We start from the raw sequence: 27854 nt of genomic DNA on the forward strand, positions 1-27854 counted from the left end.
CCCTATTAACCACATTGACATTGGTGAGCTTTCTGGATGTTTTGTATCGACGACCACAACGAATTAGCGGGTGAATGCCCGGTGCCGATAGTTTATCAACGGGCTGGAAGGGGCGCTGTAGTCGCAACGACATTTCGTGAATTAATTTCGCTAATTCGCACAAATAAAGTTTAAGGTAGTCACTTATGTAACCTGAGATTTTATAGTACAAAGATGTTTGCATTTAATCGTTTAGTTTGTTGTTTATTCACATGTATGTCAACTAGCGATACAACGCAGTGCATACGTATACCACCTAAACCATGGGAGAAATGCAGTGTCGGGATGAAGTGTATAAAATATCAGCTACGGTAGTATGTATGCCAAAGCGGTATACGTCGAGCATTCTGCTTCGGTGAAAATGTCCTTCTAGTTTCGTTACGACAATGCCAATTGGCTCATCGTCTGGCCGCACAAATTCCCGCTATTTGAGGCAGTCCATAAGGAGACAAAATTAGGATGACGCAATGGGTTGCCCAGGGAGTCTAACTTCTGCCAGCCATATGAAATAAATGCCATGGTTTTTATGGCGGTATTGCATGAAAGAACAAACACACAAATTAGAACACCTTACACATAGGCCTATCCTATATAGGAGAGGGCCGGGCACACCATCAAGTTCATTGTAACGGATTAGGGTGGGAGTCATAGCACTCATCTCACACATGACGGTAACAACCCCTGATTGCGGTCCGCTCCGGCTGAGAACGATGGTGTTAAAAAATGCGACGGTGTCCGAACTGTCATGGTGGAAGGAAATTTCGCCTTGGCATATACATAGTTGTTTGTAAAATCCAAGAAACTTCTTCGTGAATAAAACCCATTTTGTTTTACAGAATCCATATGCGTACCTACCACACTGGGCTAATATCAGCAATCTTTACGGATCATCTAGTTATCAGTTGTCTGTTCTTGCAGTTGGTGTATGGGCGGTTATTACCGCAAACAAAGACAAACCAAAGCAAAAACACTTGTGTAGCATATCAAGGACACGTAGATTGATACTCCTATGTGTGCCACATCAAAGACATCTGGAATGCATGTTTTTACTTTTTGTTTGATACAACATAGATAAAACTAGACTAGACTATTGCATCTATTCGTAGTAGACTGTCGTATTTTGAGATCCCCTTTCTTTTCAACATCATCAATCATACTAGTATATCATAACCATGGATAGAGATAAGTTAGAAAACTAAGTGCGTTGTTTTGTCGTTGAAGATAAACTTTATTGATCTAACAGCATCCGGCCGCCAGCAATCTACAGTGGCGCCGCCTGTTGACTTCGCATCGTTATCTTTGACGTGGTGTATGGTCCAGAGAGGTATTGCGGTCATGTCTTATCTGTGCTGTGTATGGCTCATGAAAACAACTGTCCATCCCAGAGAGGTTGCGGTCTAGTTTTATCTATGCTGTATCAAACAAAAACAAAACATGCATTCCAGATGTCTTTGATGTGGCACACATAGGAGTATCAATCTACGTGTCCTTGATATGCTACACAAGTGTCTTTGCTTTGGTTTGTCTTTATTTGCGGTAATAACCGTCCATACTGGTGACCAGCTCTTCTTGAACACCACCATTACGGCATTTAAATGATAATCACTCCAAGTTCAGAGGATGAATAACGAATGATTTTGTAACCAGGAGAATTGAAAAGGGTTTTCATTCATTAAAGGTCGTGACTCTATCAAAATACCCTTCTTCTTGTCTTTGTCTGTACCACTTTGAACCATAAAGCGGCCATTGCGCTATTTATGGGTGACACCTCTTAATCCTTTTCATTGCGATGATACCCGGGAGGTCTCGGCCATGTTTGCAGCCGGGACGCCCAAAAACAGTCATCGGTCATTCCATTCCGGAGTGCCGGCCGGTGAGGTTCAGGGAGATCTTGTCATTCGATATCACGAAAACACGACGCGATTTTTTCGATCTACCTGACCGATAGTTCCCCTCGCGAGCCTCTCCATGGGTCAACCGAACTATACACGACAAAGGTATGTATGCCAAAGACTCAATAAAATTATCGAATCAAAAATTGGGTCAAATTTTTATGTGCTTTGTGATTGAAATCATTCATCGAATTTCATAGTCACACCAGTGTCATATTAACCAGTGTTAGGTTAGGCAACGGTGACTGGAATTACTTTTTAGTTACATTAGGATATACAGAATCAATTTTTTTATAGTTGTGGAGTACTTTGACGAATTGGTAAACCCGGAATCTGATATCAGAATTGAGTCATCGAGTGCACTCTGATAATGAGCTCAGGTAGGAATGAGAGGAATATTATGTCAAATCAATACACTGTATATGCGTACACAGCTGATGTAGCGAGAGACGACACATCTAAACAAATCGAAATGCTACTGCCATCAGAGTGTCCGAAGTACCATTATTTTGACTCGTCATGGAATGCGTGCCTCCCCTGCAGCAGGTTATGTCGTAACATCCACAAGTGTCGGAGGAGAGCCGAGTGTGACAGTAAGTACACTTCTGTGTCACATAGTTTGTGTGATGTAGGGCGCCATCATGGCGCGTCTGCTCTGTCAACACTGTGCTTGTAGATCGGTCAGAATCTGCTGTGGTGGTGGCGGGGGCTGCTGTTGCTCTCTGGAAGTCACATGCTTCTGACTTTGAGTCATCTTGCAGGATTCCTTTCCGGTTTCTTTTCTTCTGTTTACTCGTCAAAAGTTCCACCGAAAGCTACCTTTGTCAACAACCCTCTAATGAATATGGAGAAGCGAACGGTTAACGATTTGTCGTTAAGGCTACTGTCATGACTGTTCACTGTTCCTCAGCTCGATGCCTATGAACTGGTGAGGTGGTGTTTTTGGCCACAAGCCACTTGTCTACTACAAATAAGTGTATGTACATGTATGTCGGTCGAATCCTGCAACATTGCCACTGAATGCTTAAGACGGGTCATGGGTCAGATGACTTCTTTCAACCCTTCCCAATGTTATTGTTCGATATCCTTCCGTGCTACTCAGCTGAATCCATCTATTCACCAATGCGATGACTGCATCCTGCATCGCCTTCCTTTTGAGCTGTGTCCTGTCTCTCTGTCTGTCTGTCTCTCATCCTCCCAGCTTTTCTTACTTGTACATGTACGTACATGACTTGTTATTTACTGATTTCTTCACTTCAAATAGTGAAGAGGAGCTCCAACTTTTGAGGCATGCTTGAAACATTCCCCCAATATACAGAGGGGATGGCCTGCCCTATTTTTCTTGTTTTTCTTTCGGAACAATGTATGTCATTGACGTAGTTGTGACAACATTTTCTATCAGGCATTATATTCGTTGACCTGGATCATCGTCTGTCAACGAGAATGTCCTCTCTGTCACCCCTGGTTGGGGATCATGGCAGTGTCAACGAGTATCGATAGAGATCCCCTCAGTTGCCTACAATGTGCTTTGGTTTATACACGGTTTGGGGTACAACTAAGTTGGTCTTAGATCCATGAAACTAGAGTATATACATATATGTAAAATGAAAGCGTCTTCTTGGTAATTATATTGTATGCGCATTGACATAAATCTGTCACAGAACAATGTCCAATCGTGCCTAGGGTATGTGCAAGTACACAGGTGTTATTTTCATGTGTTGGTGTGTTGATACCGCAAATTGCACACTTACTTCAAGGAAATGTGAAAAATGCAAATTACAAGAGTTTTTACAGCTGAGTATCGGATTGTCTATCTATCATTGTTTCTTATTCAAAAGAGTATAAATATGATGATAAAGGCTTTTCTTCATGTATGCTTATTCGCATTTGACCGAAGAGGAAAATTGACATTTTGGAGAAAAACCTGCACTTTCAAAACAAGTGTACCTTTTAGTACTAGCGCGGCCATCTGCATTTTTAGTTTTGCAGGTTTGTCATTGAAACAGTAAACTTTACATGTTATGTATCTTCTTGGCGATATTGATGGCAAGCAGAATACAATGTCACCCCCTCGGCCCCTGCAACGCTATACTATCGAAGTAACATGTACACCGGCAACCAGTGTAATGATACTTACATGTATCAGTATTTCACAGCAAACCTTGAAGAAAAAATACCGGGGTAGTACTTATTTGCACACTGCAGATATGAATGCTGGCACAAACGCCACTTGCATTGTATTATCAGACTGTCGGGCGCTTACTCGATATAGGCCCGTTCCAGGAAAATACGATGATTAATGTAGCTTCAATGGAAAGTGATGCATATTGACATAGCAACAAGTTGTTCTCTGCGATCACGGTATTGATTGGGACAATGTGGGACTGGGGACACTCGATCCATGCATGTCGATGGATTGATAATATGGGGGGGGGGGATTATGAGGTGTGTCTTTCAGACATTCGGCCCATTTTAAATTTCAGCGACGAGACCCCGAAAGAATTTCGTCGAGGATATTGTCATTTTACGGCAGCCCGTTAGCGATAAAATAACTTCAATCACCATTGTTTACAGTCGGGGCGGATTTATAAAGCAAGGTCTTCCTCCTCGTATTGATTTTTGGGGCTGTCACACGTGTGCTCTGTCAATCATCCATCGTAATGAGAGTCTAATGAATCATCCGATTCAGCATACCATGTTGTAAACGCCCTGGTCCGGCTGCAGAAGAACAAATTTACTACCGGTATAACTTTGTGTTTGGTCAATATTGCATCAAATTATCATCATCATCATCATCATCATCATCATATCACTACCGACGTCGTAACCCTATTGGATTTTTCCTGAGGCATGGAGTCCTCTGTAGGCTACTGTCCACCTATGTGGGATTTTTTACTTGCCCTGGCATAGACACTCTGGTACAACGGCTTTTAGTCTCATCCGAGACCCTCGAGTATTACATGAGGGAAAGTACGGAGGAAACGTTTGTTGTTGTGTACACAAACATCATCTGCCAGCGGAAGTGAGTCCATGACTGTTTGGCGCTTGCTGACAATTGACGATGATTGATACATACCGCTGCATACAGTGCATGTACTGTCAAATTCTCAGCCTGTGACGGCCAGTAAGGAATGGGCCACGCCGCGAGATTAAGGTGAGAGATGCGTTTCACTTGTTACTGTGACAGCGGGGCTCTGCAACTTCACACTTACAGTGTAACAAAACGTTAAATAAGTGCTGTATCATCCCAGGTTGAAAAAACAACTTCCTTGTTTTAGGCGAAACTGTGGTGACCTCCAATTTGCAAATCTAAGGAACACCAAAAACCGGACAACATATTATTGTTTTGGAAGCCACGAAGACCAAAGGTGTCCTTCGAGTTACTTTTTAAAGTACATTTTCGATTGTGGATTTTGGAGTTCTAAGTGTTTGTATTGTTAGGGGCGCTTTCCAAGTAAAATCTCGCATCCAGTGACGAATAGCGAAGACTGATAGCGACCTTGTAGAAACATTACCAAATTCAGTGGGTTCTCAAAATACAAACAATCAGTTATAAATTTTTACCAACAATGGGTTGTTTTGCCTTAATTGGAAAAGCGTTCGATTGCTCGATCTAAAGAGCTAACTATAAGGTCGCTATGCGCGCACTGGTGAAGTCCATCAAAATATTAGTGATCCCTGACCACATTTATATTGTTGGGGGCTTATGTCCAATACAAACATGGTATAAGGTGTTGGCATAGCTGGTAATATGACGTCGGTCTTTCTGGGACCAGGCTTTCCACCAAGGTCGCCGTTCTCCATATATGGCAAGTGTAATAAATATTGTTATTTACCTATTCTTTTGCTTACGTCGGAAGTGTTATGTAATCGTTCGAGTGCGATTGTATATACCTGTTTAGTTTTAGTCTGAAATCATATTATACCAATACGTTGATGAGTGAAAGACTGTGGTTAATGTGAAGGACATTATGAAACTGGTGAGTAGAGTTTTTACTTTCGATATGTTGATTTTAGTTACCTGATAATTTAGACAATATGTGATTGAAATTTGTAGAAAGAGAGCTCAGCCTGACATTCAGCCCAAAATCTAGCGTGGGTGTAGATCTACATGTTAGACATGTCGGCCTACATCCATGCTGATATATCCGTGGTCTGGTAGGTCCCTAGTATTTCATCGTACGTACGATATCACGTCACTTCACGTATGTGGCAGAATTCAAAACAACAGTCATGTACCACATATGAGCCAGCTGCCACGAATAATAAGCACTTTCAACATGGCAAGTTTCTTATGATATGGTCTCTAGTGGCCTGTGTGTCATACCATGTGCATTGATTGTCATCTTATAGATGGTGTTGGTCACTAGAACGATCCACATACATGTTCCAAAAAGCAAAATTTGATTAAAAAATTATTAGCGAATTTCATCTAAACTCCTATGCAGTCCATTTCATCATCGTGATCGTCCTTCCACTGTTGTTGATGGACGAGGCCAGTCCACTGCGTCCGGTGTGCAATTTTCATCGGCCTAAAATATATTCATCGTCCCAAACCTGTTCCAGTGCAACTGGACTCACCACAGAGACTGATGCATAAGATGAATAAGCTCACAACAAAGAACGACCTTTTCGTGCACCTTACATTAACTGGAAATATATCATTGAATTTCTTCAGGCACTTATTAAGCTCAACTTACACTAGGTGCCATGCACTTCGATGTGTTACGATTGTCAAGTCTTCACCATCTCCCATTGTGTAGCCATTCTGTGGCTGGGTTCACCACGTGTCTTCATTGTTATGCCAAAAGCTATCCAGCCAGTCCGCCATCCATACGATGTGCTAGTGTGCATTGGTTTCTGTATAGCATGGAAGAGTATAAATTCCATTGTGACCGTTAAATTGTCATGGACCGTGTATCGGTTCCATCCTCATTTTATTTAGTGCGGACTTTTTGATAATTCAACTTTTGCTGCATTGATTTGCAACTATACCATGATAAAGCCGAGATACAATGCCCTCAGTCCAACCTATACCCTAGAATTTTGTTTTCTCTTCTTCATCGTTCAAAAACCGGTTGTCAACACCACAGACTCCTGGAAGTCCGTGTCCACACAAAGGTCAAGGACATGTTGTGACCATCATGCGATCGACCACTTGAACATGTTGAATGGCATCTAATAACCACCACTGTGTCCAGGGGTTTTGCTCGATTATTCACGAACGAACTGAATTAGGGCCTATATCAACTCACATCGGAATATCACGCTACATGCCTCGCGGACATGTCTCCAGACATTTAAACACCATTCCAATGCAAGAAATAATTACCTTAATGGTAACCGATATCATTTGTAACTACATTACTATGCAAATTGACACAATAGGCTTGACCAGCTGCATTCCATTCGCACCCGACAGAGTACAATCGGTAATTTCCGTAAGACCCTAGAGACCACAGGTGGGTGTCAGACCTAAGTTGTTCGAGGATTGTACACCAATCTGTCACCAAAATGCAGATTACCATTGTTGTGTACCTGGAATTAAATGAATAATCAGACGCGCATTATTCAGTTCGTGTCACACGCTTTATCACGAAGACTTCAACACATAGCAGAAAAGGCCCATCCTTGTTCATCTTCTATGAGAAAGAATCGTTTAAACATGAGTCATTTTTTGAGAATTTTTTGGACGAGTTGGTTTGCGCCGGAAGAATAGAAGAATATCTTCCCGCGAATATCTCGCTCGACCTCGATGGTTGTTGTTATTCTGACGACTTATTGTCCTTTCGTCCTTGACGCGTAAAATGCAAATGAGCTGAACATGTATTTGTATAATAGAAGTACTATGAGGAAGCTTAACAGCCATTGTTAAGGTTTACAAGTAATCCTGCAAGCAAGTAAGCATAGATATGCACGTAGACTGGGCACTCAGTTCCTGTACATTGCCAAACGGTTGGCCATATGAGCACCAGAAAAATTGCTGGTGCTTGGAATCCCCTTTTCACTATCAAGCTGGGCCCTTCTCGTTGGATAAAGCCGCTGGACCGTATGACGGCCACGTCCATCGGTCCAGTGACAAACAGTACCGGCAGTAAGTCTTCTTATTTTGTTCTTTGCGGCGAGGAATGGAGGTAGGCCCCTATTGTGTTTCACTAAAACTCTCTCTTTGCATTTGTCGGAAAAGGTTTGTGTTTCCTTTACATTCGAGTGCTTTGTGAGTCAACGTATACAAAGAAGGTACACAAACCATCTATTTCTTGCATGCTTTAACTTAATTACACCCTTGGAAGGGTGAGTCTGGGTGCAAGGAGTCATGTCATAGATACACCCTGTTCGCGATCATTTCTTGGATGTTTCTATATGTAAAGATTCACGCCCGATTGTGTCGGAGCTTCCTACGAGTTCAGGTTGCCCTAGGATTTCCAATATAAATACGTATACAGTACTCATGGGACAGCCTCGTTTCTTTGCTTTCCTCTTTGGAGGACAACACTAAAGACCACATTCATGACATTCGGAAGTTGGCCAGCGGGTAATGACGAATGCTCAGTACACAGGCCAATGTACACAGCCAGACATGTATCGTACATTTTCCAATGTTTGGTCCATTGGACAGTTTTAGGCAGGCAACGCGCGGGAATACAGGGGATACAGGGGAAGTTCAGAATGCAAAGTGCCACGCTGCGCTACGCAATGGAGATGTTTGGCCTTGGGTAAGCCATGTGTTACATAACAGTGGCTTATGGCAACGTGTGAAATAAAGTTATCTTGACCTTGAGGCGTTCTGAGTGTGTGTATTGTTAAACCGTCCATTGTAATTATCACCCTCTCCATGTCGGCAAAGAAAGCAAGTAAACCTCGCCTAAATGATCAATCGTCTAAAAGAATGTATCAGATCTGAAACACCTACATGTATCAACGTAATACTGTCGGCGCACTTCAAATGGCCTTTGGTGACCAAACCTTAGACATCATGGATCTTGCTAACTCGGTTGGTCATACAATGTAATATCTTATCGTCAATGATCAAAATTAGTTTATGATGTCCACGTCTGAATTAAATCGATCATATATAGAAGCTAAAATGCCTACAAACGATAACCTTTCAACTTTTGGGTTAACTAATGACGTAAATTGGAATATCAAAAGTTTATTCATATTTGTTTAATTGCGAGTGTTTTAGCACTGTTTTTTGGGGGGGGGGGGGTGGGGGTTAAACACTTGTTGTGACATTGGTTTGCGATTTTAGAAAGTCGTACGGTCATTCGAGAAGTTTTACTGTTCTTTCTCTGGCTAACAGTGCTTTGCTTGGATACCTCCGCCAATGGGTGGTACGAGTAGTGGAAGGATCTAAATACAAACTGTCGAAAAAACATTGGTACCATTTGACTGAAAATATTACCGAAACCAAAAAAATATATTGTGCACAATTAATAGGGGGAACTATTGTCAACATTTCAAGCCTCACTGTCATAACGAACATGTCTTTCCGCACAGCTGGTTGGTGATTGTAATTTATAAAGCCTATTATACAAACCTTGACATGCAGAGGCCTACAAGAATAGTTCTTACCAATACACAGACACGAATAAACGAATGATAGCAGTGTCGTTTGGTCAAGTATGGCGTAGCACATTGGAGCCATTGTTCGATTCTTAAAGGCCGTCTTCCAATATGTCAGTGTGGTGTTTTGGTTATGGGTTCGACTGAAACTAAAATAATTGTAAATTTAACCCGTGACCAAACACTACCCCATCTCAAAAGACAGGCTGTAAAAATCGAACTCATGATCAACACAATTTACCACCATCAATATCGAGGAAGATTGTGACGTGTCGTGTTCCAAAGCCCTACACCACCCATCACCAAATGAGTCCTGCATCACTGCAACATGACCAAAGCACTACATTGGCACATCTCATCCTCTGCCGCTCAATCCAAATGTGTTCTGTTTCGTTTCTGTGTTTCTATGTCTTATTTTACCACTACCCTACGTGTTATATCAGAAGTGCATTCGCCTGTTACAGCATTAGCATGCCGTCATGACCACCACAAATGACTTAGCATGCGTGTTCATCGATATGACCAGAGTCTTTTAAATAAAGGCTCTGATGACTTACTAATAAGACTACGTTTATATAATGTGTTTTTTCTTCTTTCTTTTCCATGTCAGTGCTCTGTACTTTTCAATCTAACGATGGTTCAAACAAACCAAACTTGACAGAACATTTTCTTCTGGTTTGCATTGTCAAAAATGTGGAACGATATCTAAGGACAGTTAATCCGTATTCCTTTCTCAGTTTCTGACGTCGTAAAGCTTTGCACTCAGTTTTATAAGAATGGCCCTGGTAGGATCATACTGAACTTCTAGCGGTATTGGCTCCGTTCCTCCGCCCATACTAGACGCGCGTTGTCTGTAAAGCTTAGCAATGTCAATACAGGGTCAAGATGTGATGAGATGGCATGGTAAGATTTCGCCTTGCCAAATGCCTCAGTGGAATATTGGCCGTTAACAGTTTTCAATACTTTGATATCATGAGATCATAGGTATCCATATTTTGTTATCTCACTTGACACATCGTATTGACGCAAATCCATAACCCACATGTCCTTCGTCCAGCTTTTCTTCAATCTGTCTGAGGCCGCCTTGCCAATGAAAGGTAACCAGGTCAGAGAAAAGACATTAAACTGCCAGTTTTGCTAAAACTTCCGCTCCCACAATGATTCTCACACGATGGAATGGTTCTTTTCCTTATTCGACTTTTCATTGAAACCTTAGAGCGCGTGTTGTAAGTTCAACAGGGACAATCTATACAATTTTATTATGAATACATTTAGTAAATAATGTTGTACGTTTAAATTCAGTGGGGCCCATTAAAGGGGACATAAATACTGCAAAGTATCTAGCTTGTGGCCTATCCGGGCTGTTCTTCAGTGACTTCCATTAAATGCCAGACAGTCCTGTTCTCATTTCTAAGCCATATCCTTGCTTTATTTCTCTGGAATATGAAATATTGAATCGTTCAGTAGGTAGCTGGGAAGATGATGCCTGTGTGTGTATAAATATTTGAACTGCATTGTGTTATAATGATGCACACTATACACACGCAGCAGTTCTGAATTTTTAAACCTGAACGGATTTTGTTTTATGTTCAGACATGTACGTTTTGATGTAGCCTTAGGAACTAGAACTAGCAACCGCCAACTGGAGCAACGCAACACGTATGAAAATAATTATATGGATTCATTGACTATATGTAAGACCAAAGGCAATTATAGTTCTATTGGTAACTTATTGTAGAGGAATGTACAACGCGATGCACTGAATCTCTGGATATGATGTCTCTCTGATGGGTGTCGGAATGAGTATGAACTGCGAGACGGCTTTTAACTCACGAAAGTGTTTATCCTGGAAAGTGTGGTGGGGCCGAGGTTCGGCGAAAGTCAGCAATCACGCTGACGGCGAAGGTAATCATTGTTCGATTTGAAATGCTGCGTCTCGATTGGTACTATAGTTTTGCTATCGTTCACTTATGATTAACAAGTTGCCGTTGATGACCTTAACATCAGTAATCTGATGTTAGTCACCGATTTGACAAAGTGTCCACTTGTCAATATCTACTATCAGTGTGCCAGTGTTGGACTTCAGGATTGAGACTCACTCCTTCTGAATCGCACATTTCTTCGGCGCCTTACCACGCTAAAGGCGCCACTACTTCATAGACCCGTCGGAATACAAATGTCTTCAAGTCTGCCTTGAATTTCTCAATGTCTGTTACTGTTCGCAATGAACATGGCAAAGCGTTCCATAGTCTTGGAAGAATGAAATGCCAGAGTTTCTTCGGTGGCGCCTTATCGGAGATGTCTTGACCCTTTCACTCAGAATCATCTCTGACGGTGTCGTCCAAATAGGAATGCAAATACAACTAACATGCCTCGGCAGTAGCTGATTGTTCCTTGGTTGTTCACCGCTTACTCCTAATTTCCGGGTCGTCGTTCCAAATTATTAAGGATTGGAATAATTGTTAGCAACTATATACAAGTTGTGTTGCAACATTCCTCTCTCCATCCATGGTGTAGTTTGCTGATTGAAGTCTCTTTCCCACTCTCACGGAGTGTCTTGTTTGTCTGTGTTTCCATAAGAGGAGAGCCTTTACTTTTTACTACCGAAGACTTTCCACTAAAAATCCGGGCTCGGTTGTTAGAAAGCATGTTAGCTCTTAACATCATGCAGACATGTCGTTTCATGGACATCAATGCACATGTAACAACTTATCAACATGATGTTATGAGAGAAAATGCTTTTTAACAACCGGGCCCACAACTGTTCTTCTTCAATTATCCCGTAGCAGACTAAGTGCCGTTCGTAACAGTCGGGCCCAACTCTTCTCCAACGAATTTCAATAATGTTTCGTTTACCGTAGCCAGCGGCAGATGGTGCCGGTAAATTGGCGAACATTTTTCGGCCAACTGCCCACGGTGACATAATCTTCGATACCCCATCGTCAAACGTTTATTTGAAATGGTAAAAACGTCAGTGCTCAACGAAAGTACGCTATGAATGAATGAACAGCTGACTCAACTCTACGGGGAAAAAAACACTTGAAAATTTGAAGTGCTGATCAAATATTCTTTCTTCATGTACAAGCTCTGATTTTCCAAACATTGTCAACCCTAGTTTGAGGACTGCCATCAACGTGTACTCTAGTACATGGATTGAAAAATGCTCTTTAATATCAGACAATATTAAGTCATGACTACCTCCAGAAAAACCAACGAATCGGTTGGCATCCTCCCACGAATTGTTCTTGAATTTATTTCTTGTTCATTATGAATGGCATATTAGCAGTCCTCTGACTAGTTCAGAAGCTATGTTTGGAGAATATATATTCCAGGCAAATATTTAGTTTCCTCCATTCCGGAATTTCAAGTAGGTTGACCCCTGAATAGCCTCCTAATGAAACTTTCGTTCATGTCTTTGCAGATTACCGGTCGGACTTCATGGGGCAAAGCGAAGTGCCGCCATGGATAATAGTTGTAATCGTGGTTGTCATTCTGCTCATACTACTCGGGATTAGTGTGTTTCTTGTCATGAAATTCAAGATGAAGCTACGTGAACTTTGCCGAGGATGTAAATTTAAAGACACACAAAGGACTAAGAAGAATCGCTTTGGTGCTCGAGATGGTTCGACAAGGTCGTCGAAGTCACTGATTCTTCCACCAAGGATACCGATACAACAGGGATATGAAAAACGTAAGTACTGGTCGCTGTAAGGTCAGAATTGGCGTATATGTACGAGGCGCAAATGAATGATTTTAGTCGCTGCTATCTGCGAAGGAGCCATGACGCCAATGAAGGATTAATTGCAAATCAACCGATTCCGAGTCATCTGATATTCCTGAGTCCTGAGTCCAACGATTGGTCGTCTTGGAAAACCGCGCTCCTTTCCTTAAAAGTCTAATTCAACTTGTGCATTCGGATCTTGGGATATTGGGGAACACGATAGTTGAAGTTTCATATTAAAGGTTGCATCTGATAAGGCTGCAATAAGTAAAAAGCTTTTGTTTTTCTTGCTTGCTTACTGATCTTTTGCTTCGTCACGTCGTCTTAGAAGAGATAAGATACTTGAAATCAGTCCATATCCGGCCAAGTAACTCTAGATCCGAATGTACGCATCAGTTAAATACTACAATATTTAGGTATGCCATGAGAGAGCCATTTTTGCAAGGAAGATACCGAGGGACTCGGACTCAGGAATACCAGATGACTCGGAATCTAGACTTGGCACGAATTGCCCGGAGTCCAGGATTTTGATTCTCCGGGGGTTCTCGGAGCTTGATATATTATGAATGTGCTGTTGTTGAAACTGCAGGTTAAGCAATTAAAAAACAAAATTACTATTCATTCTTTCTCCGTGGCACCGAGCGACAGTTTTTGGCTTGACCACTGTATCAACATTGCCAGGTCTCCAAGGAAAAGTGCCCCTGGTGTGTTTTTGTGGGACACCTTCTACCTCATTACTCCATGTGATATCTCATAACGCGTACGTTTTAGGCCACAGGAAACATGCCTTCAAAAGTGTCAATCGACACTTTAATGTGTGTAGAATTCCATTGCATTTGTAAACATTGCACTCAATATCGAGTCCCCAGACATTTTGAATAAAAACCGCCCCAGGGGTGTCTATATCTTGCATTTTCCCTGACAAAACAAACACGACAATGTTAAGGATATTGTCAAACGATATAATGCATGAAATATACATATTTCTTTTTTGCAGCTCCTCCCATGATCGACATAGAGTACAGCCGAAGGCGATCCATGATGGATCGATTCTTTAGCAGTATCGCGGCGCATCCGCCGACGTACGGCATCGACGAGATGGAGCCACTGAGACCTTCGAAGCCAGAACGAACAAAATCCAAACCACCAGAAAAGAGAGAGATCCGGCGAAGCTTGGATACTGTCGGAAGAGACACTGATAGAGACAGTGAAAAGAAGCAGTTCATAGTCGAGAAATATAATAAAGAGGATTCTCTCTGTGATATTTGTGTGAAAGGTCCTTCTGACGATAATAAAATGTCACATGATAGTGGCAGCACAACGGTGGACATTAAACATGCCCCGAGCGACACAATCATCTTAAAGAAAAACGAGGTGCCTGTAAATTCTAGTCTCCATAGTTTAAATGGCTGGGTGGATCATAATCCCCACCTACCACGGGACCTGACCACTCCTCTTGACAGGCCGGTACCGTCGTTACCAATACTGTACGCCCTGACGAGAACATCAAATCCAAGCAGCGGGAACTCCAAGACGTCCTTAAACACAGCTAGTGTCAAGGGCAGTGCGGATAACGTGACACGCGGATACCCTCAGACTACTGTGTGAGCATATCAAAACGACGCAGCAGGAACTCCAAGACGTCCTTAAACACAGCTAGTGTCAAGGGCAGCGGTGATAACGTGACACGCGGATACCCTCAGACTACTATGTGAGCATATCAAAACGACGCAGCAGGAACTCCATGATGTCCTTAAACACAGCTAGTGTCAGGGGCAATGCGGATAACGTGACACTGACACATGGATACCCTGAGACTCCGGTGTGAATATTTTGCTATTTGATTACTGGCCCGTGGTCTGTCGTCATTTTTCATAGCATTGGCTCAATGTCAGAGCTCAGGGATATTTTTTTCTTGTGGTGGTCATTTTTATGCAATGACCCAAGAGAATTCGGATGGTGCATTTCAGATTCTGGGTATTGAAAAGAAAGAAAAAAATTCCAAAATTGAATGCCTTTCCATTTTATCACTATAGCCTATATATGCCTTCAATTTGCGGAAGAGCATAGCTACTCATATCGTACAGTGTTGAGTGTGATGGTCTCGTAATTATATTTTGTACACAGGTAATAAGAAGAAAAATGTTTTAAGTTATTTTACAAATGATTTCTTTTCCCAAATTTTCGGCTTTACCAATCAGCTCCTATATGTGATACCTGGATTTAGAACGGACCGCATTTTTCAGTGTAAATGCACTATGTGCAAACGAAGCCTCGTTTTGAATTCAGCGGTTATGGTTGTTAGGCAACAGTAACCGCTTAGGTTGGTGCAAAATGTGGAAGCTGTCAAAAAGCATTTAAAACCACATTTTCGTTGTTTAATTTGATATATTTTAGAAAAGAAATTGATACTTTACTGTCGGTATTGTTTAACTCACCAAATGTTGGTCTACATTTAGCTACACCCGAGCGGTTTTAGTGAGACAACCAATACCTCCAGTGAGGTATCAATTCATTAAACATCACGTTTGATGGATAGCTCTACAGCAATACATTTGTATAGGATACTACTGTTATATCAATCATGCAAATGGTCAACCTTCACCAACTACATGTTCCAGCCTACTGCGCAGTGAAGTAGTTAATCACTGAGAAAAGAAATGGATGCTGAATGAGAACAGAGTGTAGTGAGCAGAAGGGGGGTTTATACTGAGTTGTATTTATACTGAATTGGGGGTTTATATTGTTTGTATTGAAGCTAGTAATCATGAAAGTGTTCAGTTTAATGGGTCTGGTTTTGCATGGAGGTCGTTGAATGATTGTGTTCTTCCAAAAGCAGTGTGTTCAAATACATCTTGAAGCTAAGGCCAACACTCGGCACTTTCGACCGAGCTCAGTAACCTGTGCGAGAGGAGGAGGATACGACTGGCTCGATTTTCGAGAATGATAGTTTGATAGCTTTCTGGTATAAAAGCTACTTATTTCACCATGACAAATGTTTGCTACTAGGATATATATAATTCACCAATAAATAGTTGCTCAAATAAACTTTTGATACGGAATAGCTATACATTTAAGAGTATAGTCTCAGCACGACGCTGTTTATGCCATACCAATATCATACCGTTCGCACAAGATTCATTTTTTAAAAATTTCTCGCCCTCATTGCATTGTTTAGGTCTTCTTAAACTGATTAATGATTTGACAGTGTGTTTGTCTGTGTGCCCAGAACACCAGTCATATCATTTCAACATTGCTGTTCAAGAATAGATATTTTAACCATAACTGCAGCAGCAACGACTGTTTTTTTACTTTGTTGAATATATACATGTAAGGCAAACTTTGCTGACAATTGCCGATATGCTTTGTAACAAATTTTTATACGTGTTCAAAAATGTGTCATCAGCTTGCATTCATTCGTTGGGTCAACAGGCGATTTTCTTGACTCCGGTAACAATTTTGGTCTTTGAAAAGAGTAGTATCAGCAGTTAATCAGAGGCAGTATTAATCTGTATATACCTGCATATCTACTATCTTCTATCAGCAGCACTATCAATCTGACTAGACATTCTCTACATAAACCCCATCCATTTGTTTACAGTGCACCAAGCAGTACTTACGTAATCAGACAGCGTTAATTTTAATGTGGAACCTAGGAAGTACCAGGCGAATCAATGTACGTGAGATTGTAATATCATCCTTAAGCTCGCTGCTCATTATGATGCACTAGGTGATAGGCCAGATGCGTACTATCTCTGATTAACTATTGGCAATATGTGTAGGCTTTTGGCGATGCTGGGTTACTGGCTCCGCCTCAACCACGACATCTGGCGGATAAAGCTGCAGTCTACGCATTATTCAACTTTCGCTTTACTCTTTTTATAGAGACGGTATCGACAGACAGTTCATGATATTGATGGACGATCAGCAAATGTTTCGCCTCAAGTATCATTGCCGGCGCTATTCACCAATGAAGGCAAAATGGTACTTTCTTTCGTTTTAGACATGGTTGCTGCTGTATAAATCAATGTCGCTCAAGAAAATCGCTCTGGCGCCGACTCCCACTGAGATTTCCACTGAACGCGATCGCCAGTTTCAGGCGAAAATCTCTTTCAGTGGAAATCAATCCTTAATCCGTCAAAATTTCAACACAGGGTTCCAAGAACTTCCAAAACCTGTACGCACAAGACTCAGGCTGAATAATTTGTTATCAACCCCGCACTCTCGATTTATCCCGGGTTTAGTCACAAATGTTTGTAATTTACTACCAGTTTTGAATCTTTTTTACTCTTATGGAGGGGAACCAATTGAGTTTCCGGAGGTTCCTGTGATGGTACTTTAAGCCATTACAGGGCAGAACTGCAGAAGGCTTTGGGAAGCGCAATGGCACAGTGGAAAAATTCTCGGTCTTGGTTTCGAAGCTCGGCCAGTGCGCCACTTTGTAATTTCAACTGGCCGGGAGTGGCCAAGAGTACCGCAGGACATGAAGATGCACTCCTTGGGTTCTGCTCCCTGGAGTATGCTGGGTATATGATTATAAGGCGTTTTGAGACAGGACAGCTGTACAGTATGGAGCATTTTCATTTTTTCTTGTTTCATTTTAATGGCATTATAACGAGCCATTGTTAACTTTGTGCGAGCGTCGTTAAAAGAAAAAAGGGAGAGAAGGGGAGAGAAATGAAATGATTTGATCTTCTTTGGCTTCAAGGCATTTTGAGTCGCAGTGCCCTTGGACAGTCAGTGCTGTCATTAGAAAGCTTAGGCGGTAACCAAGGAGCGGGATTACATTTTTTACAGAATAGTCAATGGTCAGTTTATATTGTATTGTATTACGTGCACGACTCGCCATAAAGGCCCACCAGGCGACCCACGGTAGGTAGATTGATATACTTGATTGTACCTTCGATGAGGGCCGGATTGGGGTGTGCGGCTATAATTTTACAATATATCGGTCTTATAAAAACTTTTCAGTGATTGTGCATAATATGAAAATGAAAATGTCATGATTTGTTTAAAAAAGTAAACAGTCAGTCAACCCTATTTGGGGAGAGGTGCAGCACGTCAGAGCAGTCATTCGCGATATGCTCTTGCGAACATGTATAACAAGTTCAGTGGCATAATAGGCTTGGGTGGGAGAGGTCCAACAACCATCTGTTTTGCATTGCGGACTGTACTGCTGAATTAGGCCTTGGTGGACTTCACTTTCACATTCCTATGGCATGATGCGATGGGGAGTTGGGGGGGGGGGGATAAACTGGTAATTCTGTTACGAACAACAAGAAAAAGTTGTCTTCAAGAGATTGATGTGAAACAATCCATGTCTTGTATTCATAGTTGCCATTAGAAGAGATTTGGAATTTTCTTAGAACATTAAAAAAAAATGTTGTTGATTTTTTCCTCTCTATTTGAATCGTTTCAAAACATGAAGGTTGACGCGATTGCTTCAAAATTTGGCAAACAAGCCTACTTTTTATCATGATCCGTGCATAGAGGGGCAGGTCTGGTCGGATTACGATATGTATCGAAGGGGAATGAGACAGTGCTTTTGCATTGGAAAGCCGCAGTGGTGTGTTTTGCATGCATGAGTTCTTCTCGTGCCCAATAATATACCATACATTTTTTTATCAACATATTTATAAGTATGAGTTGTATCAGGCGGCGTTTTAATACATGCAGTGGGATAATTTTTATACATGTGCATCATAGTCATTTTTCATAAACAGACCAGCCATGCCCATTTTGATAATCATGAGTAGTATTATGTATATTAATCTGCATATGGCTCATATGATTAATTATGTTCATTTGTATGCTTTATATATATACATGTATTGTATTGATAATAAAAGGAAAATATTTTAATCCTTGCGAGTTCACTTGGTCATGGCACGCTGTAAAATTCTTTATGTATGCCCCCCCCCCCCCCCACAGAAAAACAATCATACCAACCTGGGAGGGCACGTCATGACGTAGGCCTGCGACACACGGACTCAGTCAAGCAGGCTGATTGTTTACCTGACCAGGCCAATAGGCCTAAGCTACTGAGGTACAATAATTACATGTTATAGCCCGGAGCCCAGTTGTTCACATCCTGACGTAACCAGTGATTTTCAATATACTCCGCCTCTCGATATTTCAAACGTTTGTACTTTTGAATGCGCGGTAGGAGTATCAAAAACCTGTATCTCAGGATGAACATGCATTGGCGCACCTGTCTTCGGCCTTGCCTCACGGCAAAGCTCGAATCCGATTGGTGTGGAACTTCAAACGACGCAACCAAAGTAATGTCACCTCACCTCACCGTACCGTGTCCGGATAATTTGGGCCCTTTTCCCCTTGTAGGCGCTTTGCAGTGAGTCAGATGAATAGGAGAAGGAAACTCGTAATGTAAGTTGTCCTGTAGGTGTATAATTGTAGGTTTAATTATTGCATAGATTGGCTATAAAATATCGAAAGTCGGCAACGTCATCTCGCTTCGCCCATGCCGCATTCGCCGTCTCCGGATGCTGCGTCCGCCCCCGGGCCGCGAGTTTTTTTTACAGGTAGATTCGTACCATTGTGTACATTGACAGCCAATCAAAGCTGTTCTCATCGAAACGTCATCAACTACGTCATGATTGAAATCGAATCGAACAAAAAACGATTCAAATGAGCAATTTCATACACCATGAACTTCATATTTCTGACTCCCAGTGTATGAGTTACAAAGGCAATGCAGATCACTAACCTTTAATTGACTAAATTGGGGATATTTTGTCGAATTATCATCGCAATAACACTCATATAATTTCTGAAGTTTCCAATGTACACAACGGTGCGAACCTACCTGTAAAAAAAACCTCGCTTCCCGCCGGTCGCGGACCCGTATTTCTACCGCCTTCTCGCAGACGGCGCCAACATTATAGTACAAATGATTGTCTTGGAGTTGTGACTTGCCTCTTTGTCAATAGTGAGACGTTGGGCGAAATGAATAAAGACTATGTACAGAAAGGCCAAGTGTTAGTGTAAATAATTATACATGGAGAAGTTTAGATAAAAGCATTGCAAGTCTTTTTCATCATGTCACCCCTAGTCTCAGGTTGTGCCGTCCGACGACTACAGCAAGAAAGCATGATGCATTATAGTGTTTCCTCTCTGGTGGGTGTGCACTGATTTGATTGACTGGCTGTTGTGTTGTTTTGACTGACTTGTATTAAGCCTGCAAGATCAATCACTCAGTGAAGCAAATACCACCTGTAATTCCTTCATTGCAGCCAAAAGAAATGCTCCTTCCAAAGAGTTTATCAGAAATATGATGATTTTGAAAAAAGACTGAGGCATCATAACGATTCAACTCAAGCAATTTTGACTCCTGGCAATGACCCCAAGAGTTGGGGGCACACCAAAACATCTTCGATACCACCATCTGATCTACAGATTCCCAGGCTTGGCTAACAATGTTACATCTCCTAATCCAATGCATTCATACTTACGGGTGTTGTTGGTGTTGTCTCCCTTGCAGTTCATCCCCTGGGTCCTTTATTGGATCTTATAGAATTACATCACTGAATGTTGCCCAGAAGCGGTGCAATTGACCTGAATTCAATGATGCCAGCCATTTCACTCTCATGCGGAAGTCCTTAGTCATATCAAGACCTTTAATCCATACTTGGCCATGTGCACACGGTAGGCCTAACGGTCAAGTACAATGATCAACTGGATAGACTGCTTTCTGGATCTAGATGTGCATATGTCGGTGGACTTGATTTCCCATTGCTGCAGTCTTGGTTTCCTCGGTTCCCTCATTGTTTGCAGTGTAAAGCCGGTGGCATTTGTAAAACAAAATGTTTCATCCATATTGAAGTCAAACTTCATCAATATGTTTGAATCTGTGGATAGTATCACCCACATTATCTCCGAATGTTTGGACTCTTACTGAGAAGGAATTGTCGTGGGTAGTTGATAAAACTTGGAATCAGTGAAACCATGTAACCTGTGCTAAACCATGGAATCAGTCCTAAAAATGCATAAAAACATGAAATAATGCCATGGGATCCTAAGGTGGTTACGAATCAATAATTGGAGCTTTTTTTTACATGATCAGATCGGAATTTGACGGTAGTTTAGAAATCAGTCGCATTTCCGATTCAACAATCTATATTTTAGAACAACCCAGTCATACCTCGCCTCCAGTGTACATTACTGATCTCCCAAATATGAGCATGCACGTCACGACACGCCCACCACACACCCATAATATGGACCAATCAGCGCTCCGCTTACTACGCTACCACACGGGGCCTATTTGAGCTACGAAGCGATGTGATCATACAGGGTGATACAGAGAAGATTGACTACATCATGCAGTACCGGCTGGCACTTATCCGTACATCATCTTAAACATGACAAGAAACGTAGATGAAGGTTTATTACCGAAGGTTTTAGCCGGGTTTGGAGATGAAAAATGAGAACGAATTCCTTCACGGTGAGCGATTTCGTACATTTTCATGTACACCTCGAGGGATGGTAGAGATATTTTCGTGATGTCACCAGTTCTAAGCGGACACTAGTGATGCCCGTGAACATGTTTGTCCTATCTACCAAGCTAAATCAGAGCATTATATATACAAAACGATTCTTCTAATAAAAACGTTTTATTTCAGTATATGGAATACAAAACAATCACAAAACCTTTCTTTTGCTTTCATTGAAAAGAAATCATTAGATATTTGCAATTGCGGCCCGTCATGAATATAAGTTTATTTTTTAACGACAACAACGTATTTCAAATGCATTCCATGATGACGTCATCCTCCACAAAAAGGTGGTTTCTGGAACTACTGGCAAATTGCTATCAATAAATTCAGCTGGGACGAGATTGGCAGTTGGAAGGGTATAAATTGTGGAAGGAACGCACCCGATTTCACGCGGTACTTGCACAGTGATTCCACGGTTTAGTACTGACTATTCCATGGTTCAGCACAGGTTACATGGTTTCACTGATTCCAAGTTTTATCAACTACCATTGTCGTGGCGTTCTTGTTCACCCAGTGTAATACTTTTCCGCTCCAGTGCTAAAACATTTAGCAAGCTGGTGCAAAAAACGTTTTGTTGGATTATTGCCTGTCGTTATTTGCCTTGCAGCCAAACGCACCATTGGTCAAAGATAACTGAGCTGGACAACCAAAACAGATTGCCTTGGAACAGTTGGGAAGGTATATTGTAATTACATTTACGGACATTGTTCTGCCACCATGTCAATGGCCACTGTAGACCTCTAGGGGATGGCAATGATCACTGTTGATTGACTGGGGTGAGAGTGAACAAAATTGGTTTTTAAACATACTATCTAACCCTCAATTTGGATGAATCCCAAGAAATATACTCCCTCCAATTGCGTTCATACAATGTGTACATCCTTTTTTTCAATATTTTCAAAATTTTGTGAGGATTCGAGAACCCTGGTTTTGCATACTGACATCAAATAAAATTTATTGAGAAGTACACTGTAACCTAATAATATGTAAAGTCAAGGACTTGGCGAGCCCCCTTTAGGTCGGGGGAGCACCCCCGAACCCCCCTACGATAGCGTAACGTTTTTACCCAGTACAATGGAGGGGAACCCCCCCCCCCCCCAACCCCCCATGTTGGGACCATCCATAGTTCCTGCCGACACATTTTGGTTTTGGTAATGTAATACATTGGGTGATTTCAAAGTCAGTTTTTAGATTTAGTTTTAAAACTAAATGGAACACTAAAACCCTTGATTAAACCAGTATTGAAATGAATTGGGTTTTAGTTTCATCCTATTTCAAAGTTGGTGTTTGTTGGTTTTAGCATTATGTCCGGTTTGAGCTAAAAACTAAGGGATGGTTTTAGTGTCAAAAACCAACACCGGGACTAAAACTAAAACTCTCCACAACACCAGAAATGAAGTCAGTTCTGGTGTTAGTTTTGACACTCAGTTTTAGCATTATCCTATTTCAAATTAGGTTTTAGTTTCACACTGAAACGAATTGGAACACCAAGGTCTGATCTTAATCCTAGCTCGGTGTTATATTTGGAAGATTTGTAGTGCATTTTGTATTACCAATAAAACTAACACCTTAGGCATTAACACCGAGTGGATTTCAAAGTTGGTGTTGGTGTTAAAAAAAAAATCATGTTGTTTGTACCATTTCAAGAAGTAGTTACTGGTATTTTGAACGCTGATGGGAATGATGATGGACGTGAAAGAAGACGAACAAATTTATATAGATCGGAAGCGGTTACAATAGGGAAACAACAGTAACAACGACAACAACATGCATGTTTGGTTTTTCCAAGGTTTTATCTCTGCCCATCTTGGTGTTAGTTTTACCTGCAGAATAAAACCTCTTCTTAGTTTCAGCCCAGGTTTTAGGAGTTAAGACAAAACCAGGTGTTGGTGTTAAACTAAAACCTCGAATTGGTCTTATCTAGACATAGGTTTTTAGGGGTAGAAATTAAGAGTAAAACTGACACTAACACCCAACACTAAAACCAAAACCAACTTTGAAATCACCCATTGTGATTGTCCTTATTCACGGTAAATGGGTTGTCCTCATGCATTCACTTTCGAAACGCATTTTAAAATAGATGTTACGTCCTGTTAATGGGGCACTTCATCATCGCGTACATTTGGGAAAAACTCCCTAACGAGACCGGAGCAGACGGCTGAAAGTAGTTTAATTATTGGACGCTAGGGTACAGAATGTACGTCCCTCACCCGAATTTTTCACGCAACTATAGCTAAATAGAGCTAGTTCTAGTTTGTGATTCAATTTGATACTTCAGATTTGGGCAGTAGACCAATATAACTTAGTCGTCAGTGTGGTTTTAAGCTGGAAAAACGTATTTGTTTTTCTTAAAGTGCCTTTTTTGGACGGGTGTGTGCGATTGTTTTGTTTTTATGTCACGTGACCTCGATCATGTCGACACAAAATTGAAATAAACCACCCTTTTCTGTCATTATTTAGGACGGATATTTCTCTAATAAAAATATTAATATAATTGGCCAATTTCTTAGGCATATGATGAAGCGAATTCCCATGAAGATTTTAATTAATTTAAATTTAATTTAAATTAATTTCAACCAATGGGATAGCAACCACCACCGGAAGATCGCGGAGAAATCGGTAATCTCAACGGAGTTAATTCAGAAAAATACCAAAAAAAATTGTTTGTAGGATATACAATAGTTACTCTCTTTATTTCTCATCATTCATTTACATTATGTACTCCCGCACACACGTGTATCTTAAGAGCCCCTCCTAAGAGGGGGGCTTAATAAGCGCGCAGCAGAAAAGCCGAAGGCTTTTCTGCGAAGCGCTACTATGATTAACGTGCATACGACGTCATCCAATGTAAACAATGTTTCTCAAGTCCATGGATTCGTTTCAAATGGCTTAAATTTGACTTAAAATGGCCGCCAGAAGAGATAAACGCGCGAAAGTAGTAACTCGACAATTCTGAGCTCCGAGAGAGAACCACACGATTATTCTCACTGTTTTTTAATCAAACTTCAATTTCTGGGGGGTTACCCCCCGACATATGTGTTTTGATTTTTGATACTTTAGTGATAATATCCAAAAGATGCTTAAAATGGATTTAATCCCGAAATAATGAAGCAAAAGACGGGCAGGCGTTTCGAGAAAAAAATTTTATTTTGAGATTTCAATAAACCTTTTGAACGAATTCCACATGGGCCGTGGTGGGATCCGAAGACACCTTAAGGAGGAATGTATGTTTTTATGGGGTACCATTGGTTTTGCAGATCTTCTGGTTTTTTCTAAAGAATAATCAATATTCGCTAGCAGGCTTTTTACGCTCCCAGGTTCTTTGTTCATCAGTCTGGTGTTCCTCAAGAGTCAAGTGTCTTCAAGTCTCTTGGCCTGCAAAAACCCTTTCCAACCAATTTTTTATGCATTAACCATTCGGCAACATGTTGGTGGGGGAAAACCTGATCCCTGACCCCTTGAATTGGTTGCCCAGGTACGACCACAAGCAATTGTCTCAAGGAAGCCACCAGTACGACCTCTTGGGAGTCTTGCCAATATCATGCCAGTGAAAAGGAAGGGTAATGATGGTCGAGGGTTGCAGTTAGGGTACCATCAAAGGAGTACCTCTTCCTCGCTCTGGGTTAAACGTGTCAAAGGACTGCACCATCATGAAGGTTTGGGGGTTCCACTCGAGCGCCCCAGGGTAAGCAGCTCGGAAGGACTTATTGAGAGGCGAATAGGGGGTTTGAGGGGCCTTCCCCCCAATGCACTGGCTGAAACATGTCAGAAGGATGGGGGTGGCGGGTCTCTCCATGGCGACAGTTGCGCGAGTTCAGAGCTTGCACTTTACATTAGAATCTGCCAGAGTCCCAGACTACGATAGTTTGGACACCTTTCGGGGGGGGGGGACATTTTCCATTTCTTTGCCGGCTATTATGACGATGGAGTTGAGTTACTGCTAATGCGATACACGGAGAAAAATGTCTATCAAAACAAAAAATTGGCGGAAGGAACTATAGCAGGGTCCCAACCAGGGGGTTTGGGGGGGTTTCCCCCCCAACCTAAAGGCGCTGCGCGCTTACTAGGGCACTGCACTGATAATATTATGTAAAGTCAAGGACTTGGTGAGCCCCCCCCTTTAGGTCGGGGGAGCACCCCCGAACCCCCCTACGATGGCGTAGCGTTTTTACCCAGTACAATGGAGGGGAAACCCCCCCCCCCCAAACCCCCCATGTTGGGACCATCCATAGTTCCTTCCGACACATTTTTGTTTTGGTAATGTAATACATTGTGATTATCCTTATTCACGGGAATCGGGCGTTTCCAGTGATATACGACACAAATGGGTTGTCCTCATGAATTCACTTTGGAAACGCATTTTAAAATAGATGTTACGTCATCATCGCGTACATTTGGGAAAAACTCCCTAACGAGACCGGAGCAGACGGCTGAAAGTAGTTTATTTATTGGCCGCTAGGGTGCAGTATGTCGCTCACCCGAATTTTTCACGCAACTTTTGCTAAATAGAGCTAGTTCTAGTTTGTGATTCATTTTGATACTTCAGATTTGGGCAGAAGACCAATATAACTTAGTCGTCCGTGTGGTTTTAAGCTGGAAAAACGTATTTGTTTTTCTTAAAGTGCCTTTTTTGGACGGGTGTGTGCGATTGTTTTGTTTTTATGTCACGTGACCTCGATCATGTCGACACAAAATTGAAATAAACCACCCTTTTCTGTCATTATTTAGGACGGATATTTCTCTAATAAAAATATTAATATAATTGGCCAATTTCTTAGGCATATGATGTAGCGAATTCCCATGAAGATTTAAATTAATTTCAACCAATGGTATAGCAACCACCACCGGAAGATCGCGGAGAAATCGGTAAACTCAACGGAGTTAATTCAGAAAAATACCAAAAACAATTGTTTGTAGGATATACAATAGTTACTCTCTTTATTTCTCATCATTCATTTACATTATGTACTCCCGTACACACGTGTATCTTAAGAGCCCCTCCTAAAGGGGGGCTTATTATGTTCTTTTGCAATATTCTCACTATCTTGGCCACCTTCGTCTTGTTTAAACACGTCTCACATAACCTCTCAATCTCGTCCTCATGAAGGAACCTGGATTCAAACACCAGAGAATGAATACGGCTGGAGAGAACCATGGTTTCATGGAAGGCCCCCTTTTTATGATGTTGGTGCGGAGAATAAACGATAGATAGCGTATGGGCATAGGCAATTTCAACAGATTCTTCGATGCACAGCAATGAGCAAAGGTGACTTTTTTCTGAACAGTTACAGTATGTTTTATTATTCTCGTTGATCTACCATCATGTCACATTACGTTGACAACGCGTTCCGCAACGACCTTGAAGTCCACTAAATGCGATATTTCGTGACCGAACGATAAAAAAACAATATGACATTACCGCCTTTTCTCACCGGTATTACCGTAATTCAGCGTTCACCAGATCCACTCAAACATATGGTGCGCTGATTAATTGCTAAATTTGGCCCCAGCAAATAGGGAAGACCCCTGCCACCAGTCACGACCTCACCCTTTTGTTTACAATAATGTACACCCATATTCCCAATTAAACTAACTTGTGTTGAGGACGCAACATTTTGCAGGAAGGTCCCAGGTCCCACACAGAAGCAAAGCTTGTACAAAGAAGTTGACGCTCCAATGATCACAACTCACTGAACATCGTGAGAACAGTGTTTGTGACTTGGCTGATTTTGCCATTCACAAGGTTATCAAGAAAGGTGTCGCCAACTGGTTATCTCTGCAGTGCACCAATTGCACTTTTATCTGCAAAATCTATCCGATGAACACAGAAGTAGTCAAAACAGGTCGAGGTGCTAAATCAGCTATAATAAATGTTTATCCAAACTGGTTTACAAGAAACTGCCATTGGCAATTCGGGTTTTACCATGTGGTGGTAATACTTATTCCCCATCAAGCAGATCCATGCAAAACCAGGCCAACAAGGTTCTGAACAGATCACTTCCCTTAACAAAACTGATGCAAAACCAACTCTCAGAAGTGAGAGATATTCAAAACCTGCGCACGGTTGACAATCCAGATAAATTTAATCTGTGTTTCGACGGCGTTACAACACTCAACAGC

At 41.5% G+C, this 27854-nt stretch overlaps 1 protein-coding gene across 6 annotated transcripts; it reads left to right on the top strand.

Annotated features, from left to right (window-relative positions):
- Positions 1-1905: 1905 nt before the first annotated feature.
- LOC135488035 (uncharacterized) lies at positions 1906-19064 on the top strand. Of its 6 annotated transcripts, none has more exons than XM_064772434.1 (3): positions 1906-2036; positions 12919-13188; positions 14216-19064. In XM_064772434.1, the coding sequence occupies exons 2-3, from the start codon at positions 12936-12938 to the stop codon at positions 14824-14826; spliced, it is 864 nt and encodes a 287-aa protein (XP_064628504.1). In that variant the 5' UTR covers positions 1906-2036; positions 12919-12935; the 3' UTR covers positions 14827-19064. The 6 variants fall into 6 exon arrangements, with proteins under 6 accessions (XP_064628504.1, XP_064628477.1, XP_064628495.1 ...); XM_064772407.1 differs by lacking the exon at positions 1906-2036 and adding an exon at positions 2152-2524; XM_064772425.1 differs by lacking the exon at positions 1906-2036 and adding an exon at positions 2152-2311.
- The last annotated feature ends 8790 nt before the right edge of the window (positions 19065-27854 follow it).

Source organism: Lineus longissimus, chromosome 1, assembly GCF_910592395.1.
Source record: "Lineus longissimus chromosome 1, tnLinLong1.2, whole genome shotgun sequence".
Taxonomy (NCBI): domain Eukaryota; kingdom Metazoa; phylum Nemertea; class Pilidiophora; order Heteronemertea; family Lineidae; genus Lineus; species Lineus longissimus.

Bases quoted from the DNA above. Each gene is read 5' to 3' on its own strand.
- LOC135488035 (XM_064772407.1), top strand. From the start codon at position 2,302: ATGAGCTCAGGTAGGAATGAGAGGAATATTATGTCAAATCAATACACT. The intron at 2,525-12,918 runs GTAAGTACACTT...ATGTCTTTGCAG, and splicing joins GAGGAGAGCCGAGTGTGACA to ATTACCGGTCGGACTTCATG. The intron at 13,189-14,215 runs GTAAGTACTGGT...TCTTTTTTGCAG, and splicing joins ACAACAGGGATATGAAAAAC to CTCCTCCCATGATCGACATA.